This window comes from Epargyreus clarus, unplaced genomic scaffold (genome assembly GCF_041222505.1).
Source record: "Epargyreus clarus isolate Ecla_fem2 unplaced genomic scaffold, WU_Ecla_fem_2.2 ptg000010l, whole genome shotgun sequence".
NCBI lineage: Eukaryota > Metazoa > Arthropoda > Insecta > Lepidoptera > Hesperiidae > Epargyreus > Epargyreus clarus.
Window position 1 is genome coordinate 10,521,748 of NW_027332218.1, and position 25,831 is coordinate 10,547,578.

At 34.0% G+C, this 25,831-nt stretch overlaps 1 protein-coding gene across 2 annotated transcripts in view; it reads left to right on the forward strand.

Moving 5' to 3' along the window:
- The window catches only part of cv-c (RhoGTPase activating protein), a 337,210-nt gene that overhangs the window by 254,460 nt on the left and 56,919 nt on the right, over positions 1–25,831 (forward strand). Inside the window, exons 1-2 of one of the 2 annotated variants that reach the window (XM_073077442.1) lie at positions 6,875–7,249; positions 14,272–14,343. In XM_073077442.1, the coding sequence (XP_072933543.1) occupies positions 7,213–7,249; positions 14,272–14,343 (109 nt within the window). In that variant the 5' untranslated portion in view covers positions 6,875–7,212. Of the gene's footprint in view, positions 1–6,874; positions 7,250–14,271; positions 14,344–25,831 lie in introns of those variants that run through there. The other variant, XM_073077440.1, reaches the window with a different exon arrangement.

Genomic DNA, 25,831 nt, shown 5'->3' on the forward strand with positions numbered 1-25,831 from the left:
TAACCCCTGCCATTACTTTCGCTTAGCCAGAATACGACGTATGAATAATTTTAAAATATTATTTCGCAATTTCATTTTCATATAATAATATTACTTTAGCTTCATATTGACATTGTTAAGGGTTAATTGAATATTAAATTCTATTTCATTTAAAATATATTGAAGTAAAGATATTTATTTTTTATCTGATAATGAAGCACTTATTGTTTAGGATAATTAAAATTTTATTGGTTTGTGACAAAAGATGTGTATCTAACATATAGATAATATAATAAATTGTCACTAAAACAAAAAAAAATACACCATTTTAAATAATAGAGACCGATGAAAAATCCTCTAGATATACCCAAATGTACGAACAAAAAGTAAAGTCATTATTTAAATACTTACCTACACGAGAATCGAATCCGAGATCCTCTGCTCCATTGTCATAATACCCATTGTGATAACTTTTCATAAACCTTAGGTCGGATAATAATACGATCTTGTTAGTAAAAGATGTTTATTAAAAGTTATTTAAGATTGTGTAAGTTCATTATTGTAACTTTTCAAAGTAAACCCTATTAAGTTTAGGCGATAAAGTTTTATCTTGATCTATCTTAGTATAAGGCAGATACCTTGTTTAAAAACAATTTTAATATTTTAATATCTAAACTTTCCTCGACCTTTTAAATAACTCTGCAGCTCTTTAATTTTAAGTCAGTCATTAAATAATTATATTATATTATTATTTATGGTAAGTACTTTAAGTTTTTATTTAAATTAATATTGTGGTTTACTTTCAAATAAAGTTTTCCGATGCATACCAGCATAGTCCTCAGGGGTAGCGGCGCATCTGTGCCCGACCTCAGGTGGGAATCTAATGTTATCAGGGGTTGATTACAGCTGTCAATGAGCGGCAGGAGCCACTTATTATCAGGTGGACTGGATGATCGTCACATGATATGACTCAATATAGAACAGGAGTTCTATCTGAAGCCGATTACAGATATGTTATCGCTCATGAGGCAAGACGCTTCATCTATGTTTATCTCTTTAATCGAAACCCAGAATTACTTTACGGTAAAAAGTGTAAAATGTGTGACGGTGATACCTTCCAGTTAAACTGTACTTATTCTACTTTTAAGTTTCACCTTTCAAATATTTTATATTTCCCCACTGGTCCCATATGACTTCTGAGGAAGTTCATCGATTTTTATTCAATCAGCATATTCATATATTTTTATTCAGCAACAAGAAGACACCGTCTGATGCATAGAAACGCATATTTTAGGCACCACCGGTCACCCATCCACCTCTCGACCGTCAGTTGCTTACGTTCGTAGATCGTACACAAAGCATATGAAGCATAAAACATAACCTAATTTCTATTTCGGCGTTCCGTGGAAGAACATCTGGCTCCATCGTAGAAACTACTGTAACCATGCTGACCACAAGTACTGGCGTAAATAATGATTTATGGGGTAGGGTGACCAGTAAACCGTTTGTTTCAGGACTTACAGATTGACTTCTTTAACCATTCATTTGAGGTTTTCAGAATTTTTGTTTGTATAGTCCGCACCAAACTGCTAGGCCGCTCTGAAGTTGTTGCGAGCAGGTGTAGTCATACAATTTACTATGGCGACGCGATTCATTTCTATATTCAGAGCGGACTAGCAATTATATATGGACTATACCGTTTTACTACAGTGGTATGAAATATTGGGGCGCGTAAAGATATGTTCATAATAGTTCCAAGGCTACGTAGGTATAGTTTATATATTTTTATTACGTTTTTAGTTACAGCATCAATTACTACATTCTTATAACCGTGATGAAATAGTCATATAGAGTCCTAAAAAGTAATTATTTTTAGCATTCACTTGGCACTCATAGACCCACACTAAAATTTGATAAGTCAGGAATAGATACTATGCACTCTCATACTAATATTCGAAAGAAGAACAGAATCTAAAATTCTCCATTTTACTAATTTCACTGGCCAGGGATCAAACTGAACCCTCTGCGTATGAGTACAAACATCGCTACACCACGGTTTATGGTTTATTATTTATGGGTATATTTTAATTATTTTAAAAACAATGTGTGAATTAAGTTGTATATATATGTTTTAACGAGAAAACTACAAAAGTATGTGATTGTAATGGCTAATAACTAGATCACAAGGTCAATTTAGCAATTACTATTATTATTAGCACTAGTTAACAGTCGAAGAATGCGCTTATTAGCTCACAAAGCCTTTTAATGAGACCAACAACATTTACAACGTGATCACACATGCTATTTTACACTAATATAATACCAGAAAGTATGAACCAATTCATAGACGGGGTTTATTTTACATACTAAATTGAAATTAGCAGTCGATTTCTTTACTCCGTCTACGTTACGGACGCAAGCCCGATGAAACAAGACACAAACTTGCGGATATCTTTAAATTAACACATAATTCAAGGGTACTTGAATCACCGTACTTGGAAGCGATTATAATCGATTTTACTGTTTTCCTATCAACAGTTACTGTGACTAGACTCTTTGTTGGAAAATAACTACGACGAATAAGGGTTTCTGCTTAGTAAATAGTGCACAATTGACTTGTTAGTTAAATTCCTCGTACGGCTTATATTTATTTAATTTGTAAGGTATGTCTGTTTACATCGAGTTGTATGCTTGGTAGCTGGCATTTGTATTTAGATGGGTAATGTTACTAATGTAGTAACTATTAGAAAATAGAATTTAGTTGGTGTTTTTAAATTTATTTATAAAAAAATCTATACCATCAATAGCAATATACAGGGTGTCTGGTTATTGGTATCGGAGCCTTTAATCGTGTAAAGTGCGGCTAATTTTGACAAAGTGTGTATCTCATTCTTTGGTATGTCTTACAACTCAAACTATTTGACGGTTCGGAGTTTAACATATGGGTGTCGATATATTCGTTATAACATAACATATCATACTCGTACATAACTACAAGAATCTCTAACTCTTTTAAGTATATCAATTTTATACAGTTGCAACTCAATTTATTATAATACTAGTTCATAAATATGTAAATAATTTCTAGCGTGAATAAAATTAAAAAAACTCAGATTTTCATGGTCACCCTACATTGGAGTGCGCGTTAAAATCGCGTTAAATTAATGTGGCTCCTGAAACAACATAACTTTTTACCTTTAACTTTTCTAAGAACCCGATCATACTGAAGGATACATTACGTCTGGATTAGTTCGAAGCAGGAATGACGCATCTTCCAGTAAATGACCACGTCTGATTTAACATCAGATGAAGTTTCAAACGATTAGGGACAAGATTTAAATTAATCATTGCCATGTTTATGGGTTTTAGGAAATAGCACATAGGTATAGGATGTAGAGACTTATATACTTTAATACTACATTTGATTAATTTGGAAGCTCAAGAAGCATAGCTGGTGATACTAATAAAAACGGTTTACACCGTTTTCATAAGAACTAGCTTTGAAACAAAACAACATGGAAAATTTAGAAGTTGGTAGGACCCCTTGTTGGTCGACGCTGGAAGCACCGCCGCTGTAGCAATTACGAGTAATATAACAGCAATGTTACTGTGTGCGACTTTGAAAGGTGTGGTAAGTCCGAGGCGTTCCCACTTAATCCTCAGGGGTACATGTAGTCACAACCTCAGGTAGAAATCTCATATTATCTGGGATTGATTACAGAAATATCCATGGGCGGTAGTAGCCACTTACCATCGGGTTGACAGCGAGGTAAAAAGCAAATACTTTTGTATGAATTTGCCATGCTACGAATAATAACTTTTGTATACTATTATAAATTACAAATTATATTTCAGACGTAGTACAGTGATTATCTTTACTTTTACAATGTTAAATATTTAAAACGTAGAACAAAGTAAACATTCTTTAAACGTGGAAAATAGTTTATTATTTTTAAATAAACAAATGCACTCCATCACAATAATAATTAACATGTTCTTAATTATGTGGGAAAGTATTTATTTTACACAGATTTTACAGGTGGTAGAACCATTTGTGGTTCCACTCCGGCGGCACCACCGCCACACCTATTTCTGCCTCATAACTCTGCTGTGTTCTGGTTTAAAGAGTGTGGTAAGGGAGACATACTTTTCCGAGGCGTTCCAGCTTAGTCCTCAGGGGTAGCGACGCAACTGTGGTGAGCCCACAGGTAGGAATATGTAATCCTATGTGGGTTTAATTACGTGTGTCCATGGGCGGCAGTAGCCACTTACCATCAGGTGGACTGCATGCTCGTCTGCTACTTCTATATTATAATTTAAAAAAAACGTATTTTAATTTAACACAACACAAGTAGTTACTACACAACTACAGTTACTACACAAATATACACTAGAATATACAAAGGCCAACCAATACAAACATGTATCGTATAATTACACAGTACAATGACAGCTCTGATAACACCGGCTCTAAATATTTCCCTTAATTTTTAAAGTCATTCCGTGCAGTTGTGCATTGAGTTACGAATGTTAGACCGTTAGTCTATTTTTGGATATGGCATTATAATGTTTTTATGTAAAATACTTATATTCATTTTGAAGGTAGATCTTTTGTGGTTTGACTCCGGAGGCACTGGTCACCTACTTCAGGTAGGATTCTAATCTTATCTGGAGATGAATACAGATGTATGGGCGACAGTAGCCACTTACCATTAGGTGAGCTGCTATGCTTGTTTGTTATTACAATATCATAAAATAACTTTGATTACACCTACTAAGTATTGCCTTATAATTCATTAAAATTTTCAAATATATAAATTTAATGTGTCTACTTAGGTAATAAGCGACAGATTTTTCTTCATGTTTCGCAGTATGAGTTCAAGATATTCTTTAGGTATTGTTTTCTTGTTTGAAGGTAAGGTATTGTTTAAAGGTGGTAGAACCCTTGTGGTTCGACTCCGGCGGCACCACCGCCACACCTATTTCTGCCTAATAACAGCAGTATTAAGGGAGACACACTTTTCCGAGGCGTTCCAGCTTAGTCCTCAGGGGTAGCGGCGCATCTGTGGCCGACCTCAGGTAGGAATATCTAATCCTATCTGGGGTTGATTACAGATGTCCATGGGCGGTAGTAGCCACTTACCATCAGGTGGACTGCATCCTCGTCTGCTACTCCTGAATGAAAAAAAAATGTAACATGAGATATTCCAGCTTACCAGCGCATCTATGTAGGATAGTTTCTACTAAGACTAATATATTATTACGATATCGAAGTGTATAAATAGATAGGTTCTAACAAAGAAGTATTCTGGTCACAAAAAAAGAAGTTATTTTTTGACCTAATTTTTACATGTTTTCTTGTTTGAACTGTTGAAAGAAAGGACAATATATTGTTTTTTAATTGACATTTACTAACGAATGGACAGATAACAGATGTAAATGTTATAATATATGTAGAAATATTAAAGGATTTTATTATTAGTTCCAAACTCAATTTTAAATTAAAATTTACGCAAACCCTTTGAAGTTAGATGAAACAAAATACAAGTGATCTAAGCGATAAATTTCAAAAATCTTTGATCATTTTCATAGTGACATGAAATATTTGGCTATCTGTTTTATTAGATCTTTGTGCAGTTTTATCTGTTATGTATAATAATAATTATCACTTGCTTAAACGGTGAAAGAAAACATTGTTATGAAACCTACATGCATAAGATACCTTAAAAAATGTTTTCAAAAGGTATGTGAAGTCTACCAATATGCACTGGGCCATCGCGGTAGATTATATTACCTAACCTAACCTAACCTAATCCTTCTCATTCTGAGAGGATAACCGTGCCCAGCAGTGGGACAATAACAGGTTGATGATGATTGTTGTAATGTAGACATATAACGTAATTTATTGCTCTTTGGTACTGCCTACGCATAATTAAAACTGCAACTACATGCCAATATTTATTTTATAGAACCGTATATGGGCCGATTTGATCAGCCATTATACGACAATTATGCCTTTTTGAATAGTAATGTCGTAGCTCATTCAATATGAGTTACTATGAACATACTAAGCATGAGCGACAAGTTTACTTGTCTTATTTTTTATTTTTTTAAGGTAAAGTAAAATGTTTTAGAAAAGTATATGCTTTGGTATGAATATTATAAGTATTTTAAGGAAATATCAGACCCCAAAGTAAAATTATGACTTTTCCTGGTATTATATCAGTCTAATAGATCTTATGTTAAGCCAAAGCTTTGCATAATTATGTGTTTCTGTTTTACATACCAATATATTTTGCGGGAAATCTACAAATTGACCGGTATATAAACATTTGAACATATTAGGTACAATATTTAACATAATATTTAATAATACGTTATCATCTTATTCAATTGTACTATTTAATTAATTGATGACATTATATCGGCGACTATTTAATTAATTGGTGTTTGGGGATACTCAAATTAAATATAATTAATAATTTTTAATTTATTTAAATAAATTTCCTCTTTCCTCGCCTTCAGTTCCTTTTGAAGCAATCACAGTTCACAGAAGCATTAAGTGCACCTCAATTGCACATGCATTGCGTGCCGTATGCTAATTTAGTGCGACCTCCTAGCCATATAATTATTTTCTGCTTAGTAAAATTGCCCTATCAATACGTTACTAGTTTTTCCTAACTCGGCACCGACCACTATCGGTGACGTGTTCAGCGATTAAAGGACGTAAGTACCGACTAGTTATGATAAACACTGATAATCTCATTCTAGACCAACGCCTCAAGTGCACGCTCGTTTCTTTTATATCTGTGGAATTCCTGTCGACCTTTTTATTTTTTTATTTCACGCATTCTATTTTTAAACAGCGCGCCGTGAACTGTCATTTTCGTATTCGGAATTCTAATTCCGTATTAGAATTCGAAATTACATAGTGATGTGCATTTTATCGACGCGTAAAGTACTCCGCGACAAGTTATTTTATAGTTACAATACCGTTACAGAATAATTCGTGTTACTCATTTGTATGCACAATATCGGAGTCTTAGCAGGTGGTTGTCGATAAAATTTATAATCTGGTAGCGGAGTTCATAACATGTTAGTTTGAATTGTGTAATAGAAAAGTGGTTCGTTGAGTGCTAATTCGTTCGTGTAGTGATGGGGTTCGTGTGATTCAGTGTGAGATGCGATCGTGTCGAATTTTTAGTGTTTAGTGATCGTTAGTGCATCGAGGCGATGAGTGTCCCTAATTTGAGTGCTGATCAAATTACAGGTTTGTGCCGATTTGTTTTTATGTTCCTTTTGAGTAATAGACGGAAATATACGCTTCTGATTCATTACTGAGTCATTTTAAAAACCTTAAAGTCCAATATCATGTACCTAGCGTATAGTCCTGTATACTATAAGTCCAAAGTACATATTTTTGAACAGTTTTCTTGTACAATATAGAAAAAGGAAAATAACCTCTTTCCTTTAAGGAGTCGGTTAATAAATGAATGTATCGTGTTAACGTTGAAATGTAAGTTCTACACTGATTACTTGTCAAAATTTTAAACGTACCTTGAACAATTTCGAGTTGTTGATAAGGAAATTATTACAACATAGATAAGAGGATGTTATTATCTTGTTAAAGAAATAAATATCTGTCTGGTATTTCAAAATAACTGGCAGTTGAGTGACTTACGCTTGTTATTAGGAATTCTATCCAATGTTTTGCGTACCAAAAATTTTGGCCTACGAAAAAGCAATTCAGTATTTGGTATGTATAACCTTGGATGGATCGAGTTATAAATAACGGGCACTAATGTATCACTGTTTAAAAGTACTTCTAAGTATAACATAGTACAAAAATATGTAGATATAGAGAATCAAAGAGCATTTACTAATGTAATTATTATTTTTAACCAACTTTCCAAAGGAAAGATATATGCGTCGCGTTCCCATATATTTTTACATTATACCTATGTGCAGCGATTATTTCGTGATGCCGCGACCGTTCGACATGATTCAAACGGCTTCAAAATTATGCGACATGTGGCTAGTTTCACCGGAGTTTTCATTTCATGGAAATTAAAAAAAATCACCATTATTTTACCACACGTATAAGTTATAATAATACATATATGTAGTATTATCTCCATTTACTGTTAGACATTAGCGAATTAGAAATTAATTATCACTTGCTAAACGGTGAAGGAAAACATCGTCAATAAACCTGCATACCTGAGAGATTCATAAAAAATATCTCAGGTATTTGAACTCTACCAATACGCACTTGCACAGCGCGGTGGACTATGGCCTAATCCTTCTCATTCTGAGAGGAAACCCGTGCCCAGCGGTGGGACAGTAATGGGTTGTGGATGATCTACACTTACTTATTACTACTTACTGTTCCGTAAAAATATACGTTACAATTTATACCTGTCAACGTATTAAATATTATTTCAAAGCAGCCCATTAAGGTGGTTATGAATATGAATCAATTTATTACTAAGTATGGATAATTAGCAATTATCGTTAACTACATAATAATGATTATGGTAACGAAGAAAATATACTTATAATTAAGTAATATAATTTATAATGGAACGACAACATGTTACAAAAAGTTGGGTACATACTGATTACCTGATGTTAAAGGGTCAGACTCTATAGTAGTAGGTCTATATGTACCTATATTTAAGGTTATATTTTATTTTATTTTTATTTGGGAAACATACAATATTTAATACACACAATAACGAAGGCCACTGCACATACTCTATATGTGTGGAGTTAGCCCTAAATAAGCTGCCTGTAGATATTGTAAAGACGACCAAAGCACAACAACACCCGAGGGACAACCCGTAAATGTAGTGTGTAGTAGTTAGAGTAGGAGTAGTAGTCTAGGTATATTAGAACCTAGAAGCGATCCTTAGATGCTAGAAATTAATATATTTCATAATAATTGTTTATTTTTGGAATAATCCCTTTACATTAATCGATTTTTAATAATCAGTTCTTTGTGATATATAATTAGATATCAAAAGAATATTTTAAGTGAGCATTCGGTAACGCACGGCTGCGGCATAGAAAATGAGAGCAATTTTCGTGATGAGGATTATTTGTTTTTTCGCCCTTCAAATCAAGGGACTATTGATGACCTGTTGGACCTCCAACACAAATGCTCAATTAAAACACTTAGATATACCGAAAATTGAAAAACATTAATCATTAAGCTACCGATCATCTTCACTCACACTTTCTTTAAAACATTCGTATCTATTGCGTCAAATCTAATCACAGCAGTGACGTCACAGTCCAAACAAAAATACTTATTTTTGTTCGTTTCTAAAATAAAAATGCGTTTTAGTCCAATACTTGTAAAGTTTTTTATCGTGTAAAGTTTATCCACTCCATTTAAAAACACTTGCCCGATTGTGGCTGACTATTGACACGGTTTGATAAGTCTAATGACACGTGACTGGCGACATGTAGACGAAAGTGTTTGAAATGTTTGTCGTGATTTTACCCTAAAGTGATTTTGTGATGGCTTTAGCATATTTAAAAGGTCCCCACCAAACTGCTAGTACGCTCTGTAGTTGTTGTGAGCGGTTGTACCTAGTCATACAATTTGCTATGACGTCGCGATTAATTTCTATATTCAGAGCGGACTAGCAGTTTTATGTACTGTATGCATGAGCAATAAAAATTTGAATTTGAATTTACGTGGACATTACGGCCATACCTTATTTTACAGTGGAAGGTTGTGGATGCCGGCTTATTTACAAGGACATTTTAGGCAAATATTTTAGTTCTCAGGATCAGCTTTAGATACCCCTGTCCTGAACAAAAGTTACCGCTCTCCACCATATGTTGGGAACTGCTTGCTCGTTTGACACTTCAATTTTATAATTGCCGCAATAATACGCTGCAAACCCAAATAAGATTGGAATCCTACCGTAGGTAAGGAAGATTAAGTTTGTACGCCTCGTATAAATATGGCTACCTTACCACACCTTTCAAACCGAAACATCAACGCCTAACTGTTGTTACGTCTGCTGTTAAAATTGCTATTATTAGCAGGAGTAATAATTTATTTATTTGCAACAAGATCGTTACTACACTTAGATACCGCGAAATCCAAATCTTTTGAGTATAAACAAACAAATCGTACATAAAATTTGTTAACCAGATGCATCAGTTAACAAGATAAACAAAAGCAACATCTGGCTTAAACATTGTTATGTGTAACAATAATTATATTGCCCGCTTGTTTTGTCTGTCAAATGGTCACTTACGGACTTAATTGGGCATTGTTAAGGTACGCTTCCGGATAATGCGACTTGCGACTAAAGAGTGTTCAAATTCAAAAGTCATACATAACAAAAGTAACTATTATTAAGGTATGATCTACATATTTCGTCTTGTAAGGAGGGAAAAAAACCTTAACTTTATGTTGTTTTGAAATGCGTAAAGTATGAAAGCCTAAAGACCAAAGGTTTATTTTATAAAAAAATACTACCAAAACGATAGATTCTGTCTCAAGGAATAGTCCATTTTTACAAGCTTTTTTTTCATCACATTTTGAACAAATTTAAAAAAAAGCAAAATTAACTTTTGTGTAAAATCAAACAACATTGTCTAACAGTCTAAAAAGTTAATTAGTTGTTATCCATAAAGATGTTACATAATTTAAATAACACACAATTACATTATCACAACCACAAACTACACGTAATACGTTAGGCAGATGTCCCTTGCCCCAAACATAAGAAGCTGTTGTCGACACATTCTAAACCTTTAACCATGAACATATTACGTTACACATACGAGTACACATGTTTCTGGATTGTTACGACGAGCATACGTGGTCCGTAGTGGCACTTTATCAGGTAGACTACATGCTCGTATATACATAAATTACACAAAATACTACCTTTGAGACTACTGACTTATTAATAGGAAAGCGGTCTTACTAAATTTACGATAAAAAGGTGTGAGGAAAACTATGGTTAAAATAAATGCTTGCTTAATGATTCTAGCGTTGAGAGACATCGTAATTAGAACGTGATATCAGTACTAAAAACATTAGAAGATAAGTGCATCAATTGTTACTTAAGTAGAACCCTGAAGATGATAGAACCCTTTGTTTAGCGACTCCAGCAGCGCCATCACTGCACCTATTTCTGCGTAAGAAGCACTGCTGTATTCTGGTTTGAAAGGTGTAGGAAGGGATAAATACTTATTAGGAGGGTTCTAATAGTCCTCAGGAGTAGCAATATATCTGTAGTCGACTTCAGATGGGACTCTAATGTTATCTGGGGTTGATTATAGCTGTCCATGGGTACCATCAGACGACTTACCATCGGGTGCTGACGTACCATAGCGATATTTAGTTTACTAAATACGAGCAAATAATGACGTGATAAAATATTAAATCACTTATTTATAAAAGAAAGTTACTAGATAATTTAAACATGGTTCATAAATCAATTGATAAACATTGGTTTTCTGATTATAATCAAACTTAAAAATTAACATACTGTTTATTAAGTATCCTTGAATTAAATGGGAATACGTAATGCGATGTCAATCAATCGATTTGGAAGTTAAATCAACAGACTATAAATATTCATTCGATATATCACAGATATCGACAAGTAGGTAGTGACGTACAAATGAAAAATTACTTCAACAGAGTTCGAGATTGTATACGGACCTTATGACCTTAACACTCCGTGAAACTGAATTAATAGGTAGAGTTCAATAATCATTTCAAAAATCAAACTCTACACTCATTTTCCTGTTTTGGAAGAAGTCTCTGTGGTTCGACTCCGGTGTCACCATCGCCACACCTATGGATTCTGAATTGAGGGTGTGGTAAGCGGGAAATAATTCTCCAAGGCGTTGCAACTTAGTCCTCAGGCAGTATCGCATCTATGGCCGACCTCTGATAGGACTGTTATCTGAGGTTGATGACAGATATCCATAGGCGGTTGAAACCACATACCATCAGTTTGACTGTAAGCTCGTGTATTATGTACTGATTGTACTCCTATATTTAAAAAAAAAAACACACTTATTCGAGGCGCTCCAACTAGGTTCCTATGCCTGTAAAATGAGAGGTCTAACTGACATCTGGGCTCTAATCTTACCTAGAGTTGATTACAGCTGACGTCAAGGCAGCAGAAGCCAACAAACAAGATATTAAATTACAAAAAGTTCCACGCAGTAAAACAAACGCAACGTACTGATGACTCCACAAACATACAGACCCATTTCACTACACCGTAATTTCCTTAGACATTAGAATGAAATAATATAATGCAATCACAGACACGGCATGCTTTCACGAATCGCGGCCACGCATCAACCTTAATACGGGTGACGCTTCTCTCCCTATTATATTCACATTTGTTGATGTCAAACACACTACCTCTGATTGGCCTCACGGACAACTATGACCATAGACTTAAGAGCAACTAGGATTGTCATGCAATTTAAAAATTCAATAGTGAGCCAGTGAACTATTCGTTGCGACTCGACTTATGCGCACTTCGATAAACGTGAACCGTACGTGATATCTTCTTATTTTGTTCCCAAAAACGTCATAAACATTTTACTCTTTGCGAAGTCTTTCTGGCTCTCAAATTTATATTGTTGAAATATTGTAAGATAAGCAGACAATTATAACAAAACTTCACAAAACATGACTGAATTCTCATTAGAAAATAAGAAAAAAAAATGGAATAAAAGACTATGTTCTTACATAATTTTGAGACTAACGCCCATACAGTTTACGACGTTAACGGCGATCAACTGTTTAATTTACAAGTGACATATCATAGATGTGAATATAATATTATTTCTACGTCTTCTCTAGTCTATGATTAGAACCGCTACGCAACTTAACCATCTTTCATAGAGCCGTGAACTTGCTCCCAGTAATACTTTGTTTAAGGGCTCCACCCGTCACAGAAATTGGATAGTCGTATTTTAATATTTATTAGAGAAAGCACTTTGTTTTTTGGGTATTGTTTACTTTAGGCCCTATTCTGTTTTCGCTGCGGCTTGCATAAGCTGTGCGGGAATTTTAATGAGTTTTAATCTTTGTTCGTTTTAGGCGATTACACATGAACCACTTCCCTTTAAGTGAAGTTATAAATTATGTGTACTCATTATTTTGTTCCGCATGACTTATTCTTCTAAGTTTTTCACTCAGTGGGTGTTTTAAGGAGATGTTTATTAAAAAGATTTTAATATCACTAGGTCGGATGTTTTGCCTCTTCTGGTATGTCACGTTTCGTTCCATTTGTTAATTAAACACATTTTGTATTAATTAAAATTATAAAAATATTTCAACATAGATTTATAATTATTGGACATCAGCTACTTGCTTTATTTTTTATTCTCCTTTATTTGCACTAGTTTATTAATAAAAGAAAAATTGTTCAAAGTTTACATGATCGGTAACTCTAAATTACACATGGTAATGCAATACAATACAAAAAACTCTTTATTGTACATGAATCGGTACGAAACGGTGACCTTATCACTCTGATTTCTTCTAGACAAGAACAATTTTTAAAACACCTACAATAAATATTAAATTAATATGATTATATATTTTAAGTAACTTTGAAACTTTTACCTTATACAAGTTTCGTCAAAACATTGAACAACATTGAAGTAATTTTCCTAATTAAGTTATTAGAAAATTATAACGTTCAAATGCGGTCATACCCTTATTTCGGGTAGAGTCAGGTCTGACGGGCAGATTTTTAACCTTGTCGACCTCAGGTGCGTTTTTCAACTTTGGACTCCAATTTGTAATTCATCAGTGTTGCTGCCTGGGTTGTTGAACCCTTCATTTTACGTTCGCTTTCATTAATTTTGAAGTTTGAACTCGTTAAAATAAAAAGGCATCGTCAGTAAAAATATGAAATTGATTTTAGCGTAGTTTTCATTAGAAGTTCCCGGTTTTATTCCCGGTTAGGTAGGTTTATGAATAATGTTATACCTTTCCAAAGATAAGTCTTAATATAATATAGTTTTACTTAAGTTAGGTACCACGGCGGCTTATTTAATAATTAAATAGTAAAATTATAGACATAATAATCAATATACTGACCGAGCAGATAGACATTTAATTTGTGAATTTGGAATTTATTTTCCAAGGGTGGGTGTTTGAACACTCATTCATACCAAAACGCGAAACTGTAAAATGGACCGATAAATATATAAGAACGTTTTGGAAAATATTCGTAATTAAATTTGTATTCTTATAATAATTATATTTTTTATTTGTTGCAGAAATCGAAGCGGCAGAGGCTTGCAAATGGCTGCGAGCTGCTGGCTTCCCCCAGTATGCACAGATGTACGAAGGTATGTTTTGAAACTTTTTCAATTCTTTCGAAAAATTCTACGAGGCCTTTTTAAATCATGATGTTAGTTGAATGTTTCCTGAATTTAACTCCCGGTCTGAGAAAAAAATTAAATGCCATTTCATTTATTCCTCTCTGACTAAGCTGAAACAAAAATCTCGAAAAAGTTACTCTTTTTACCAGAACACAAAATATTTACAGCGTTGTATTAAAACAGAAACAGTTGCCTTTCATTCCGGCGCAGTAAAACCATTAGGACTTAATATCTCCAAGTCATTTGTCAAAAGTAACAAACAAGCTTGCAATCCATCGAATTGAACGTGGTCACTGCCGTCCATGAACATATGTAACTCATATAGAACAGGTTCTACCTAAAGGTGATCACAAATGAGTTGCTACTCTTGCGAAATAATATGGGTTAGCCAGCATTCGCACCTTCCCAGATGCAGATTTGGAGCTGGTAGAACCCTTTGTGGTTCGACTCCGGCAGCACCACCGCCACACCTATTTCTGCCTAATAACAGCAGTGTTAGGCGCTGCTGTGTTCCGTTTTGAAGGGTGTGGTAAGGACGACATAGTCCTCAGGGGTAGGGACGCATCTGTGGCCGACCTCAGGTAGGAATATCTAATCCTATCTGTGGTTGATTACAGATGTCCATAGGCGGCAGTAGCCACTTACCATCAGGTGGACTGCATGCTCGTCTGCTACTCCTATATTATAAAAAAAAGATCTACTTCATGTTAGATTAATAGGGTGGCGGTACCTCCTCGGTCGAATCATACTGGCTCTACCTTTCTAAGTTCCAACATAAATCATAATTCAATGCTGAATTGTGTGCAAATGGCTTTAGATACAACTCTGTGCTATCAAGTTAATGATAAAAGCTCATGGGCAGTAATGATAATTAAAATCAAACTGGCTCCATTCATTTACAGTTGCAGCTACAATACAGAAAACATTTTTAGAATAAGTTATCAACCACTCGATAAATCGAAGTCACTCTTTCAAATCTGTCAAAATTATCAGTGTTATCTGCAAGAATTCCAAGTCTATTATCTTTATCAGGGACATTTTATGCCAAAATAAAATAGTGGTTCGTAGAATTTCAAGAGAATACGTAGCGGTCCCGACCTGTCCCAAGAATCTATTAATCATACTTACTACTTAGTTTGTCCTACATATACAGTATTATACAGGGTGTTTATTTCGTGAAGAGTAATAGTTATTCTGAAAATGTCGTTGTACGTCGTGACGTGGATAATAGCACGTTAATATTATTTATGTTTTTTGTCCTTTTATATACAACTAGCTGACACGACAAACGTTGTGTTGCCATATAAATAAAAAATGTTAAGGACAAACAACCCTTGTCACTTAGAGGTATGAAAAATAGATAGTAGCCGATTCTCAGACCTACAGAATATGCATATAAATATTTGGTGAAAATCGGTAAAGCCGTTTCGGAAGAGTACGGTAACTAACATTGTGACACGATATAGACTTTATATATAACATTTATAATCCTAAAATACGATAAAGAATTGCAATTATTTCTATAGCAAAACACAAGTACGTTATGTGAGTCAATCATATAAAAATACATAATTTATTCTTTAGTTTATTGGTATCGTTAAAAGATCAAATCTTACATCTGCATTTTTGAAGCAGCCCAGCTGATTGAGATGTAATTATGTACATAATTTGTTCAGTGACGTTATCTAAATCCAAAATGGAAAATGCCCCAAGTTAACGTATCAATTATTTTCTATACAACCTCATACATCAAATGAAAGGATTTTCTGGGAAGAATACGAGAAGAGGTTACAAAAAGCTTGTTTTCAAAAACTTGAGTAAGTATACATTTATTTTTAGCATTTTACATTTGACAATAACACGAATCGTTTGGATTCCGCTCTTCTAGATTAGCTGGTAGATTTCTCTAAACAATTTATTTGAGTTGTTAAAATTTGAACACCCTGTAGAATAAGGATGGTAACGAAGTTCAGCTGCGGAGATGGAGCCAAATCCTTCTCAATTGACTGCTATTCTTGGCTTAGCGCATGGTGTGCTAGGAGTACTTGGGAGGTAAGAATAGTATGGATACGTCCTCTATTCACTTACAAAATAAAACTGTTATTACTTCTTTTCCCCTACCTATTCTTTAACTCATCCTTACTTTCACTCCTCACCTTAAGGTTGCCTGGAAGAAATCGCTGATTAGCGATAATGCCGCCTTTTGTTTTGTTTTATATTTGTATGTTACTTCATTATTTCATGGTTTAGATACGATATTATTTTATTATTAAAATAACTGGTTTCGTAGAGAGTACCTATCTACTTTAAGCGGTAAGTCCAACTTTAGTTTCTCCTACTATTATTAAGATTCAAATAAATAAACTGACAATTTAATACCTTTACGAATTATTATTAATTATTATGCTCTTAAAATACTCAGTACTTACGGCTTGTGTAGATTTTAACATATCCGTAAAATATAGTTACGGAAAGTGCGATCCAGTGTTAAATGGGTGTCCGCTAGTGGATAAAGTACATGCGCTTCTGAAGATTCCAAGGCACTTGAAATCGTGGATTATTATAATTATACAGCAGACACTTAACCTTGTCTATGGAATTGGTAGGTTGAAAACATCCAACATAGGGTGGCCATCCAACTAACCCGTACCTACTTTTACCAATTCGCATTGGAGCAGCATTTTTTTATAATATAGGATAGTAACAGACGATCGTGAAGTCCACCTGAGGGTAAGTACCACTACTGCTCTCACTACCACCCATGAACATCTGTAATCAACTCCAGATAGGATTAGATATTCTTACCTGAGGTCAGCCACAGATGCACCGCTACTCCTGATGACTAAGCTGGAACGCCTCGGAGTATGTCTTCCTTACACATTTCTAAGCAGTGCACAGCAGCGTTATGAGGCAGAAATAGGTTCGGCGGAGGTGTCGCCAGCGTCGAACCACAAAGAATTCTACCACCTTCGGATGGTGAAATGCCATCCAGGTCTCCATAACATGGAGTAAACTCAGTAGTGGAACATAAAAAGTTATGATACCATTTGAAGCATATCCATACTACGTCAAACTATTCCGATGACAATATAAACTAAATTATCCTTTAATAGGCCCAAAGGTCCACAGTCATTCTAACAAACGCATTCCATTAGAACCATACGGAACCACACATGAGTAACGACCCGATGGCATTAAAAATGTTTTGATCTTTTGAACGGATTTAGAAGCAATCAAGGGTTAAATTGATAGGATTTTTTTGTAATTGATTTTTATTTTTTGGGGTTACGTTTTTATTGAATCAAGATACGTTTGATTACATTTATATGTTAAGTCTTTGATGCCTTTTTGTTGACGACGGGGAAGCTTCAAAAGGTACCCCGTGCCGTGGGACCGACACTGGGATTTCTATGCGAGATTTTACCCACTAACTTCTCCTCCTCCACTGATTCCTCAGAGCATGGTGCCTCTGTAGTGCTCTGTTCTGTCTGTCTTACGACATGCAGAAGATACTTGTAGTTCTATTCCACTCTCAAAAGTACAGGACTATAAGAGAACGTTACTGGACTAAGTCTGGGTATTTTTGTACACAAATATCTAGACCCAGAAGAGATATATATCCATCATTCATACGTCTGCCAGGTCGAGGAATGGAACTTAAACTCCGAACCAAACTGGAATGATGATCACTGCATCACGTAGCTTGCCCATTTTTTGAGTGATGTTGATAAGCATATTTTTTAAAATCCCAGTAAAGGACGGATTATCGTATCACTTGCTGATAAGATAACAGAAGATAACAAAGTACCTTGACAATGCGACGAGTTTTGACTAAATGGTACTTCAAAGGCTTATGACGTAATGTTTTTTCAAAAAGGAATGTGGATTAGGTTGTCTAATTCGGATTACGAAGTAAATAATGAGATGATTATTACCTTACGTACTTATTTTTATATGAAATAGTAACAAACGAACATGTAGTTCTTAATGGTAAATGGTAAAATGGTAAATGGTACTGCTACACTTGGGCATTTGAAATTAACTCAATTTTTTAATCCAAATAAGATTGCAGTGTTACATAAGATCGGCTACAGGTGCATTTATCTCCCTGTGGACTGAACTGGCTTAATGTCCAGCAGTCCTTCGTAATTAAATATTTAAAAGTTTAGATTCAATACAAATTAAGCAGTAGCAGAAGGATTTCCAAGTTTATAACCGTTAAAATATATTACTTTTATCAGTTTTTGTCCTAACTGTACCTTTTAAATATTTTCCATTATTACAACAAGTTCTAGATTTACTAAACTACTCACATACCACCACTGAAGTACAGTGGCGGCGTCAACTGTTAAATACAATCTCAAGTACAAAAAAATACAAAACTATAAAAACAAAAAAATACTAAGTGTCTATTGCGATCATAAAACGACATAATTTACTTTAAAAATCGTTTTTACGTAGTTTTTTTATTCTAACTACTTAAAGTAGTTAAATATTTTCAACATTATAAGAACAAATACAAGAATGAGATAATACTATTATTAACACTGATCTCAGCCACCGGCGGTGTGTAAGAAAGGCTCCGGGGGCTCTAAAAAACTAAGCCCTCAAAACAGTAAGAAGTAAAATGACACAACTTAAAAACAAATTTTACTACCGGTCACCATATCGATCATAAAGAACAAACATATCATTTACGTCACCTCACAAACAAAACATAACCGATTAGCGTTATCGTGAGCAGGTAAGTTCGTAAATGACTAAATTCTTTTAAAAATAACTCCATTTTTGTTACACTAATCTCGTTCTTATTCAATGGTGGCAACACTGCTTCTTCTATGTCGAGATTTCGCGCTCTTTTACATTTCAAAACAAAATTAGTTTGTTGTTAAAATTTCCATTGTTATTCGATTATGGTCCTTGTTTTTATGTGTTAAGGATCACTTAATACTTTTATAACGGCATAGTTTCACTTTTAGTGGCGGGGGTCGGTTTTGGTTTTTCATTTGACAGGAACGAAAACAGATATGTCAAAATATTTTTTATCTGTGCCGATTAGTCCAGGTATAACAGCGGAGTTGTGTGGGCGGACATGATTTTGTGGCCATTACTTAAAATAATCGTTTCATTTTGTGTTCTATTTTTAAATTATTGAACCGTGTTCTAATTTTTTTTTTTCGTAAGTGAGTCAAAGTGACGTGATAAAATTTATTAGGTAAGTAGTTTGTTTTGTAATACGATCACAGTTATTAAATATTTATCCTTTAGAAAAACGTAAAGCAAATATGTTAGACGTTTGTGAAATCTTACACGTCTATGTGAAATGTATGTTCGTTTTTGATAAAATCCCGGAAACTGATGTTTGAATATTTTTTTCATTTATCAAGTTTTGTTTAAATTCCCATAAATTATGTAAAATAAAAAACACGTTAGTTAAATATGAAAATATATAGTACTTATTGAGTCACATTAGATTCATTTTGATTCTAGGATTTTTATGTTACTTGTGAGCCACATATGAATAAAATATTGATGAATCAATTATTTATTACAAAAAATATTTACATATTTGTAACTTAACTATTTACTCAATGTCCATATGGACTGCATGCGATAACTGGAGGAAAGACTAATTACTTATTTTTGTAGTATAAAATGTTATGGGAGCTAGAAGCATTATTATAAAATTCACAGAAAAATATCGTAAAACATAATGATTTAAAGGTAACTAAAGTAAACGAGCCTAGCAAAGGGTATAACACCAGTAAGTAATCCGATCCTCCTTAGCAGAGGCTGTAAAACTAATATTAAGGCATAGTTTGTTACATGACGGCTCTACTTCAATTCAGAATCTTTTAAAACGAATCTTATGCATTAATCCAGGTTATAAACTGTATATGTGCCAAATTTCATCCAAATCCCTTCAGCTATAAGTGCTTGAAATAGTAACAAACATCTACCCATCCTCATAAACTTTATAATAGCAAGATAAAATTATAAGCTATAAGTGCTTGAAATAGTAACAAACATCTACCCATCCTCATAAACTTTATAATAGCAAGATAAAATTATAAGCTATAAGTGCTTGAAATAGTAACAAACATCTACCCATCCTCACAAACTTTCACATTTATAATAGCAAGATAAAATTATACTTACAGCTAAAATTAGTTTCTCGATAATTTCGCACCCTCATAATTCATAATTATTGAACAATAAACACTCATCCTTGGCTCCTATTTACATTAAGAATTGTGTCAACACAGTTTACAACGTAAATATGAGGTAGCCTCATTGTTATTGTGTTAGCGATATTCAAATTTTTTTTTCATTTGAAAACAGTTAATTATGTTTGTGAAAGACAAATGATGCGATCCTTTAGAGACCTAATGTTTAACAGAAACAATTTATTTTCATTACATTTGTAATTATAGTTTTTAAATGGTTTTACAATAATACTAAAACAAAAAGAGACAAAGCATTTCTAAAAAGATATTGAAGCGTATCGTGTTTAATAGATCATCAATAACTGGCTCACCAGTATCTGACATTTATAAATCTCGCCTCCTACAAGGATGCTATCCGATAATAACCAACATAAAAGCCTTCACATGCTATCACACATTTCGCCACCAGCGGTCACCCATCCAACTCAGGACCGTACCTTGTGTAGCTTAACTTTGTATAGCGATCTACATAAACCACGTCTCTGGTTAAATAACACAAGTACATTATATTATCGCGTCTATATGTTATAGTTGGTTAAATAGTATACCGCATAGTCAGTCGGCTTATAGCACAATGTATTGCGGGAAGTAGACCAATCAAACTGCATGTTTCAATAGCACATGTGCCCGTCGACCTTGTGCATTGGATTCTCGCTTGGGATCTGTACAAGTTATGAGAGATATGCTATTCATTTTTATAAGAATTACTGACGTAAGATATAATAGTGGTTATCGTACAATAATCACAACATGAGATAAATATAATTACTTATATGACAAAATTAAATTTTAAATTTAAAATAAAATTTATAATAAACAATATAAAATTGAATTAAGGATATTTTAAAACACAAATTTAATATACATACGCCAAAAGTTAGTTTTTTAGCGTAGCTGAAAAATATTGATTTCATTATTCCTATTCAGGGGAATATTAATTAATTGTCAACAAAGCCTTTGTATAGGACGTGTTTCGACTTAATACGAGAACTTGGTCCAAGTTAGTAGAGGTGGAACAGGAAATAGGAAGTAAATACATGTCAGTTTGTTACACTTACATTTCGCCTGTGTACTATACAGATTTAGTGTCGTTAAGATTAGGAATAAAATGCATATACTACGTCAACACAGCACCGCTCAACATTGCTATTATTAGGTATAAATATGTGTGGCGGTTGTGCCTCCGGAATCGAACTGCAGAGGGATACCACCTTCATACTAATTAACTGATGGACGGATGCACCTATGTGAAATAAACTTGATGAACTTGGCATGTATTTACATCCTATCTTAAGTGCCACGCGTCATATGAAAGTCGGCGCATAACTATTGATGGGCAACATACTATGTGATTCACATTCATATACAAATAAGTAGAGATATAAATATATATCTCAAGTGTAGCGGTGGTGTTTCTGCAGTCGAATAACGTAATAGTGCAATCAAATCAACAATACACAACATAGTAGGAGCTTATATTCCTTTGGCACATTAAAAATAATTAAAAGTATAATATTAGTTCCACTAATTTTAAAGTGTAGCTAGTAGTGGCGCTTCCGAATTTAATAACGTAATAGTGCAATCAAATCAACTATCAACTTGAGCTTGATGGTAAGAGCTTGTATTCTCCTGGCACATTTAAAATAATATTAGTTTCCGCGTATCACTCATAACTTGGACTAAACCCACATTAAATACAAACATTGTAAGTCCGGACGTTACACGTGGGTTCAATTGAATTGTGGAACAATTGGCGCGTATACCCCTGAAAGGCGTATTGATACAACCATTAATTAGTTTATTACATTACAGGGTAAGCGTCTAAGACAACAATAGGATTCCACACATGCCTTTATAGCAGATATGTTCGTGTATTAAGCTCCATTAGAGATTAATCTAAAGCGAATATATGTTTGAGAAATATTTGATACCTGCATTTCGAGGGTTCGCATAAAACAGGTATACACAACCTTTTAAAAGGTGTGGGCCAATTTAAGGATGTTGACAAGGTCGCGGGTCGTGGGTTCGAACTTCGGATTTGTATCTCAGAATGGCTAAAAGAAAAAAGTTTTGACCTTTATCTTACGTATGCGCCCAGGCAAAAGATCGATGAAACACCGTCCGACCGATTTGACGACCCGCGTTGCGGAGCGGTCACCATACCGGTCGGACAGCGAAAGGGTTCCGTGTTCGATCCACGGCCAGACAGATGTCTGAATGATGAATTTGTATATTTGTTCTGGGTCTGGGTGTTTGTGTATCCGTCTATGTGTGTGTCCATGGTACCCACGATACAGGGAATCCTAGTGTGGGCCTATGAGTGTAGGAAGCGTCTTTTCTTAAACAAATTTCCCAAAAGAGGTTTAACACTTTTTATATAATTTCATATATTACTTATCTAAAATTTTGCTGCTCCTATAAACTGTGTTACCAGCCCGACTTGGAGCTGAGACTACCCAGAGATTCCCCATATTACGTGCAAAGAGCAAATGTCACCTCATATTGACCTATGTATTGAGTTCTAAGTTCTAATTTAGCTTGTGTATTTGAATTTGCATGATTATAACACCTACAAACAGGAAACGGGGTATTGATTATAAAAAAAATAAATACCTGACTGCTTAAAAATATAGCCTATCTCACTCCCACAACCTATACAAATCCTACGAAACCTCCCCATGTGTTAAAATTCATTAAGCCGTTTGGGATGCACGGCGTGCCAAAGAATGAGACTTACCACTATCCGCTTACGAAAAACATTATCCTCTGCGATCGGGTAAAAACCTCGCATTTTTAAAATTGCAAATTTCTTCAATCCTATCCATCATTACAACGGCATTACGAACCTTTCACATAATTATATCTTCGCCACAACCTATCACGTGCTTACATTTACCCACTTTTCATCTATCTCACGGAAATCTCCATTCATTTGCAGTGAAAACCTATCACGTACAACGTACAACTAACAGTACATAATCGGGTGCTCTGACCACAAATTGAATCCGTGGTCTCCCGTACCACTTGAATTGAGCTCATTTGGCGAGGTACTCTGTAGTTAGGTTCTCTGTGGGTTAACGAAGTTTCGGGTCGATCCGAAAGTAATTTAGGCAAAAGTATCCGATTAAACTTCAGTCAAATTATATTTTTCTATTTGAAATTGTACTTCACTGCATAGTCTCTTCAATGATAATGTTGACTTGTAGTACACCGCCAGTCGCCAGCCTTGTGTCACGTATATTCAGAGCTAAAAACCTCGAATTCAAATAATTTAAAACAATATTCAACCTACTTATAGCGCCCCCTACTGGTAAATGTCATTATCGTTTTTCGTGCAGCCTGTGTACATTTATGATTTTTCAAAATAAGAAATAAAATAAGTAATTTATAGTAAAAAATATTAATTTATAACAAATATTTCAATTAATAATTTATAAAAGACGTAGGTGTAATATATTGTGCAGAAAAGTTACAATGGAAAATAAAGAAATTTGACGAAATTATTCTGAAGACTTGTACTAGGCGGCCATTACGAATGCCGTCGCAAATTGAAAATGTATTATTTTCATTTATTAAAGATAAGATGATAATCTTATATATTAATGAGGAATGACAAGGTAAATTTTTACATATATATTTTTCCAAGCAAAGGATTTTTAGATTACCATATTGTTCTGTAGCAAGGAATTTGACGTCTTATGTTCATTAACTAAGCTTGTCACCTATTTAGGTGATCTCGCTTATTTAAATCCTTATATAAATCTCGCTTATATAAAGCTATGAACATAGAAATAGGGTGCTATTTAGCCCCGTGCATGGGTACTAACCCGTTTATACTGAGTATTTACTCACATAAAAGAATCTACTATTGAGTAGAATATACCTAATGGGTATTCACCCGTTCAAATAAGGTTATGACCCTTACATATTGGATATTTACCTACATTACAAGAAATAGGGTGCTATTTAGCCCCGTTCATGGGTACTAACCTGTTTATATTGAGTATTTAGTCACATAAAATAATCTACTATTGAGTAGAATATACCTAATGGATATTCATCCGTTCAAATAAGGGACCCTTACATATTGCATATTTACCTATATAACAACTATAACAAGATACTACTATTAAGTAGACGGATACAACGGATATTCACCCATTTTAATAGGGTATTATGTCCTTCACATCGGGTAAATAACCTATATAACAAAATACTAATAATCAGTAGATAGACACAACTATTACCATCGATTGGGTGTAATGATTTTAATGAATGAACATTTTATTGAAGAATCATTCAGATTAATAATGTACATGATACAGGATATAGAGATGACAATTTATATCCTTTTGTAATACTCTAGAAGAACCTAAAATTGGTTTAACCATTCATAAGAATTTGGTATCCAGGTAGATCAGCATATTAAAGAGTAATTTACTAAAGGAACTATCTATCTATCTAGATGGTGATAGATAGACTAAAGGAAAAAATAGTTTAAAGGAAGAACTGGACCTCTAGGAACCTCTAGGAAACTGTGGGACGGATAACACATGATTAGACTTTAAAAGTTGCACAAGTCGCAGTTACTATTGTAGCTGTAAAGAGTCAAAAGCCATGCCACATCAGGCGAATGCTTACTGCTCTCGAGCATTTGACATGATTGTTTCTTAATAATTTTAAATTATTTGCCTTTATAAAGATAATTTGCTATCAATTATCTTATTACTGGTGCTGGTCATTTATTATGTATAATAAATAATAAGAAGAAATTTCATAGTACAAGTACTGGAACAAATGATCGGCAAAATGGTTTAAGAAACAATGATTGTTCAATTCATATATATATAGTACAATATTTTATAATAACAAATATAACGAAGATATTCACACTTCATCCTATGATAAACTTCATCCAAAAGTTTGAGATACTCATACCAAATAGGGTCATTATCTGACTTACAACAAGCCTCATGCACAAATACCTGTATCACAGAAAGGCTTGATCGAAGTTTCCTTTGGAATAAATCTTCAATCACAACAGATTTTTAGGTGAGTGGTTAATAATGTGGTCGATTATAATTATAATTTTAAAGACCAGTTGTAACAAATAACTATTGACCCAAGCTTTGCAAGTGGTTAGCTTTAAGAGTCTATCTGTATAAACACTTAAACTCATTATTCTCAAGGAATGAAGATTTTTTCAAAATATACTCTGTATGTGTGTA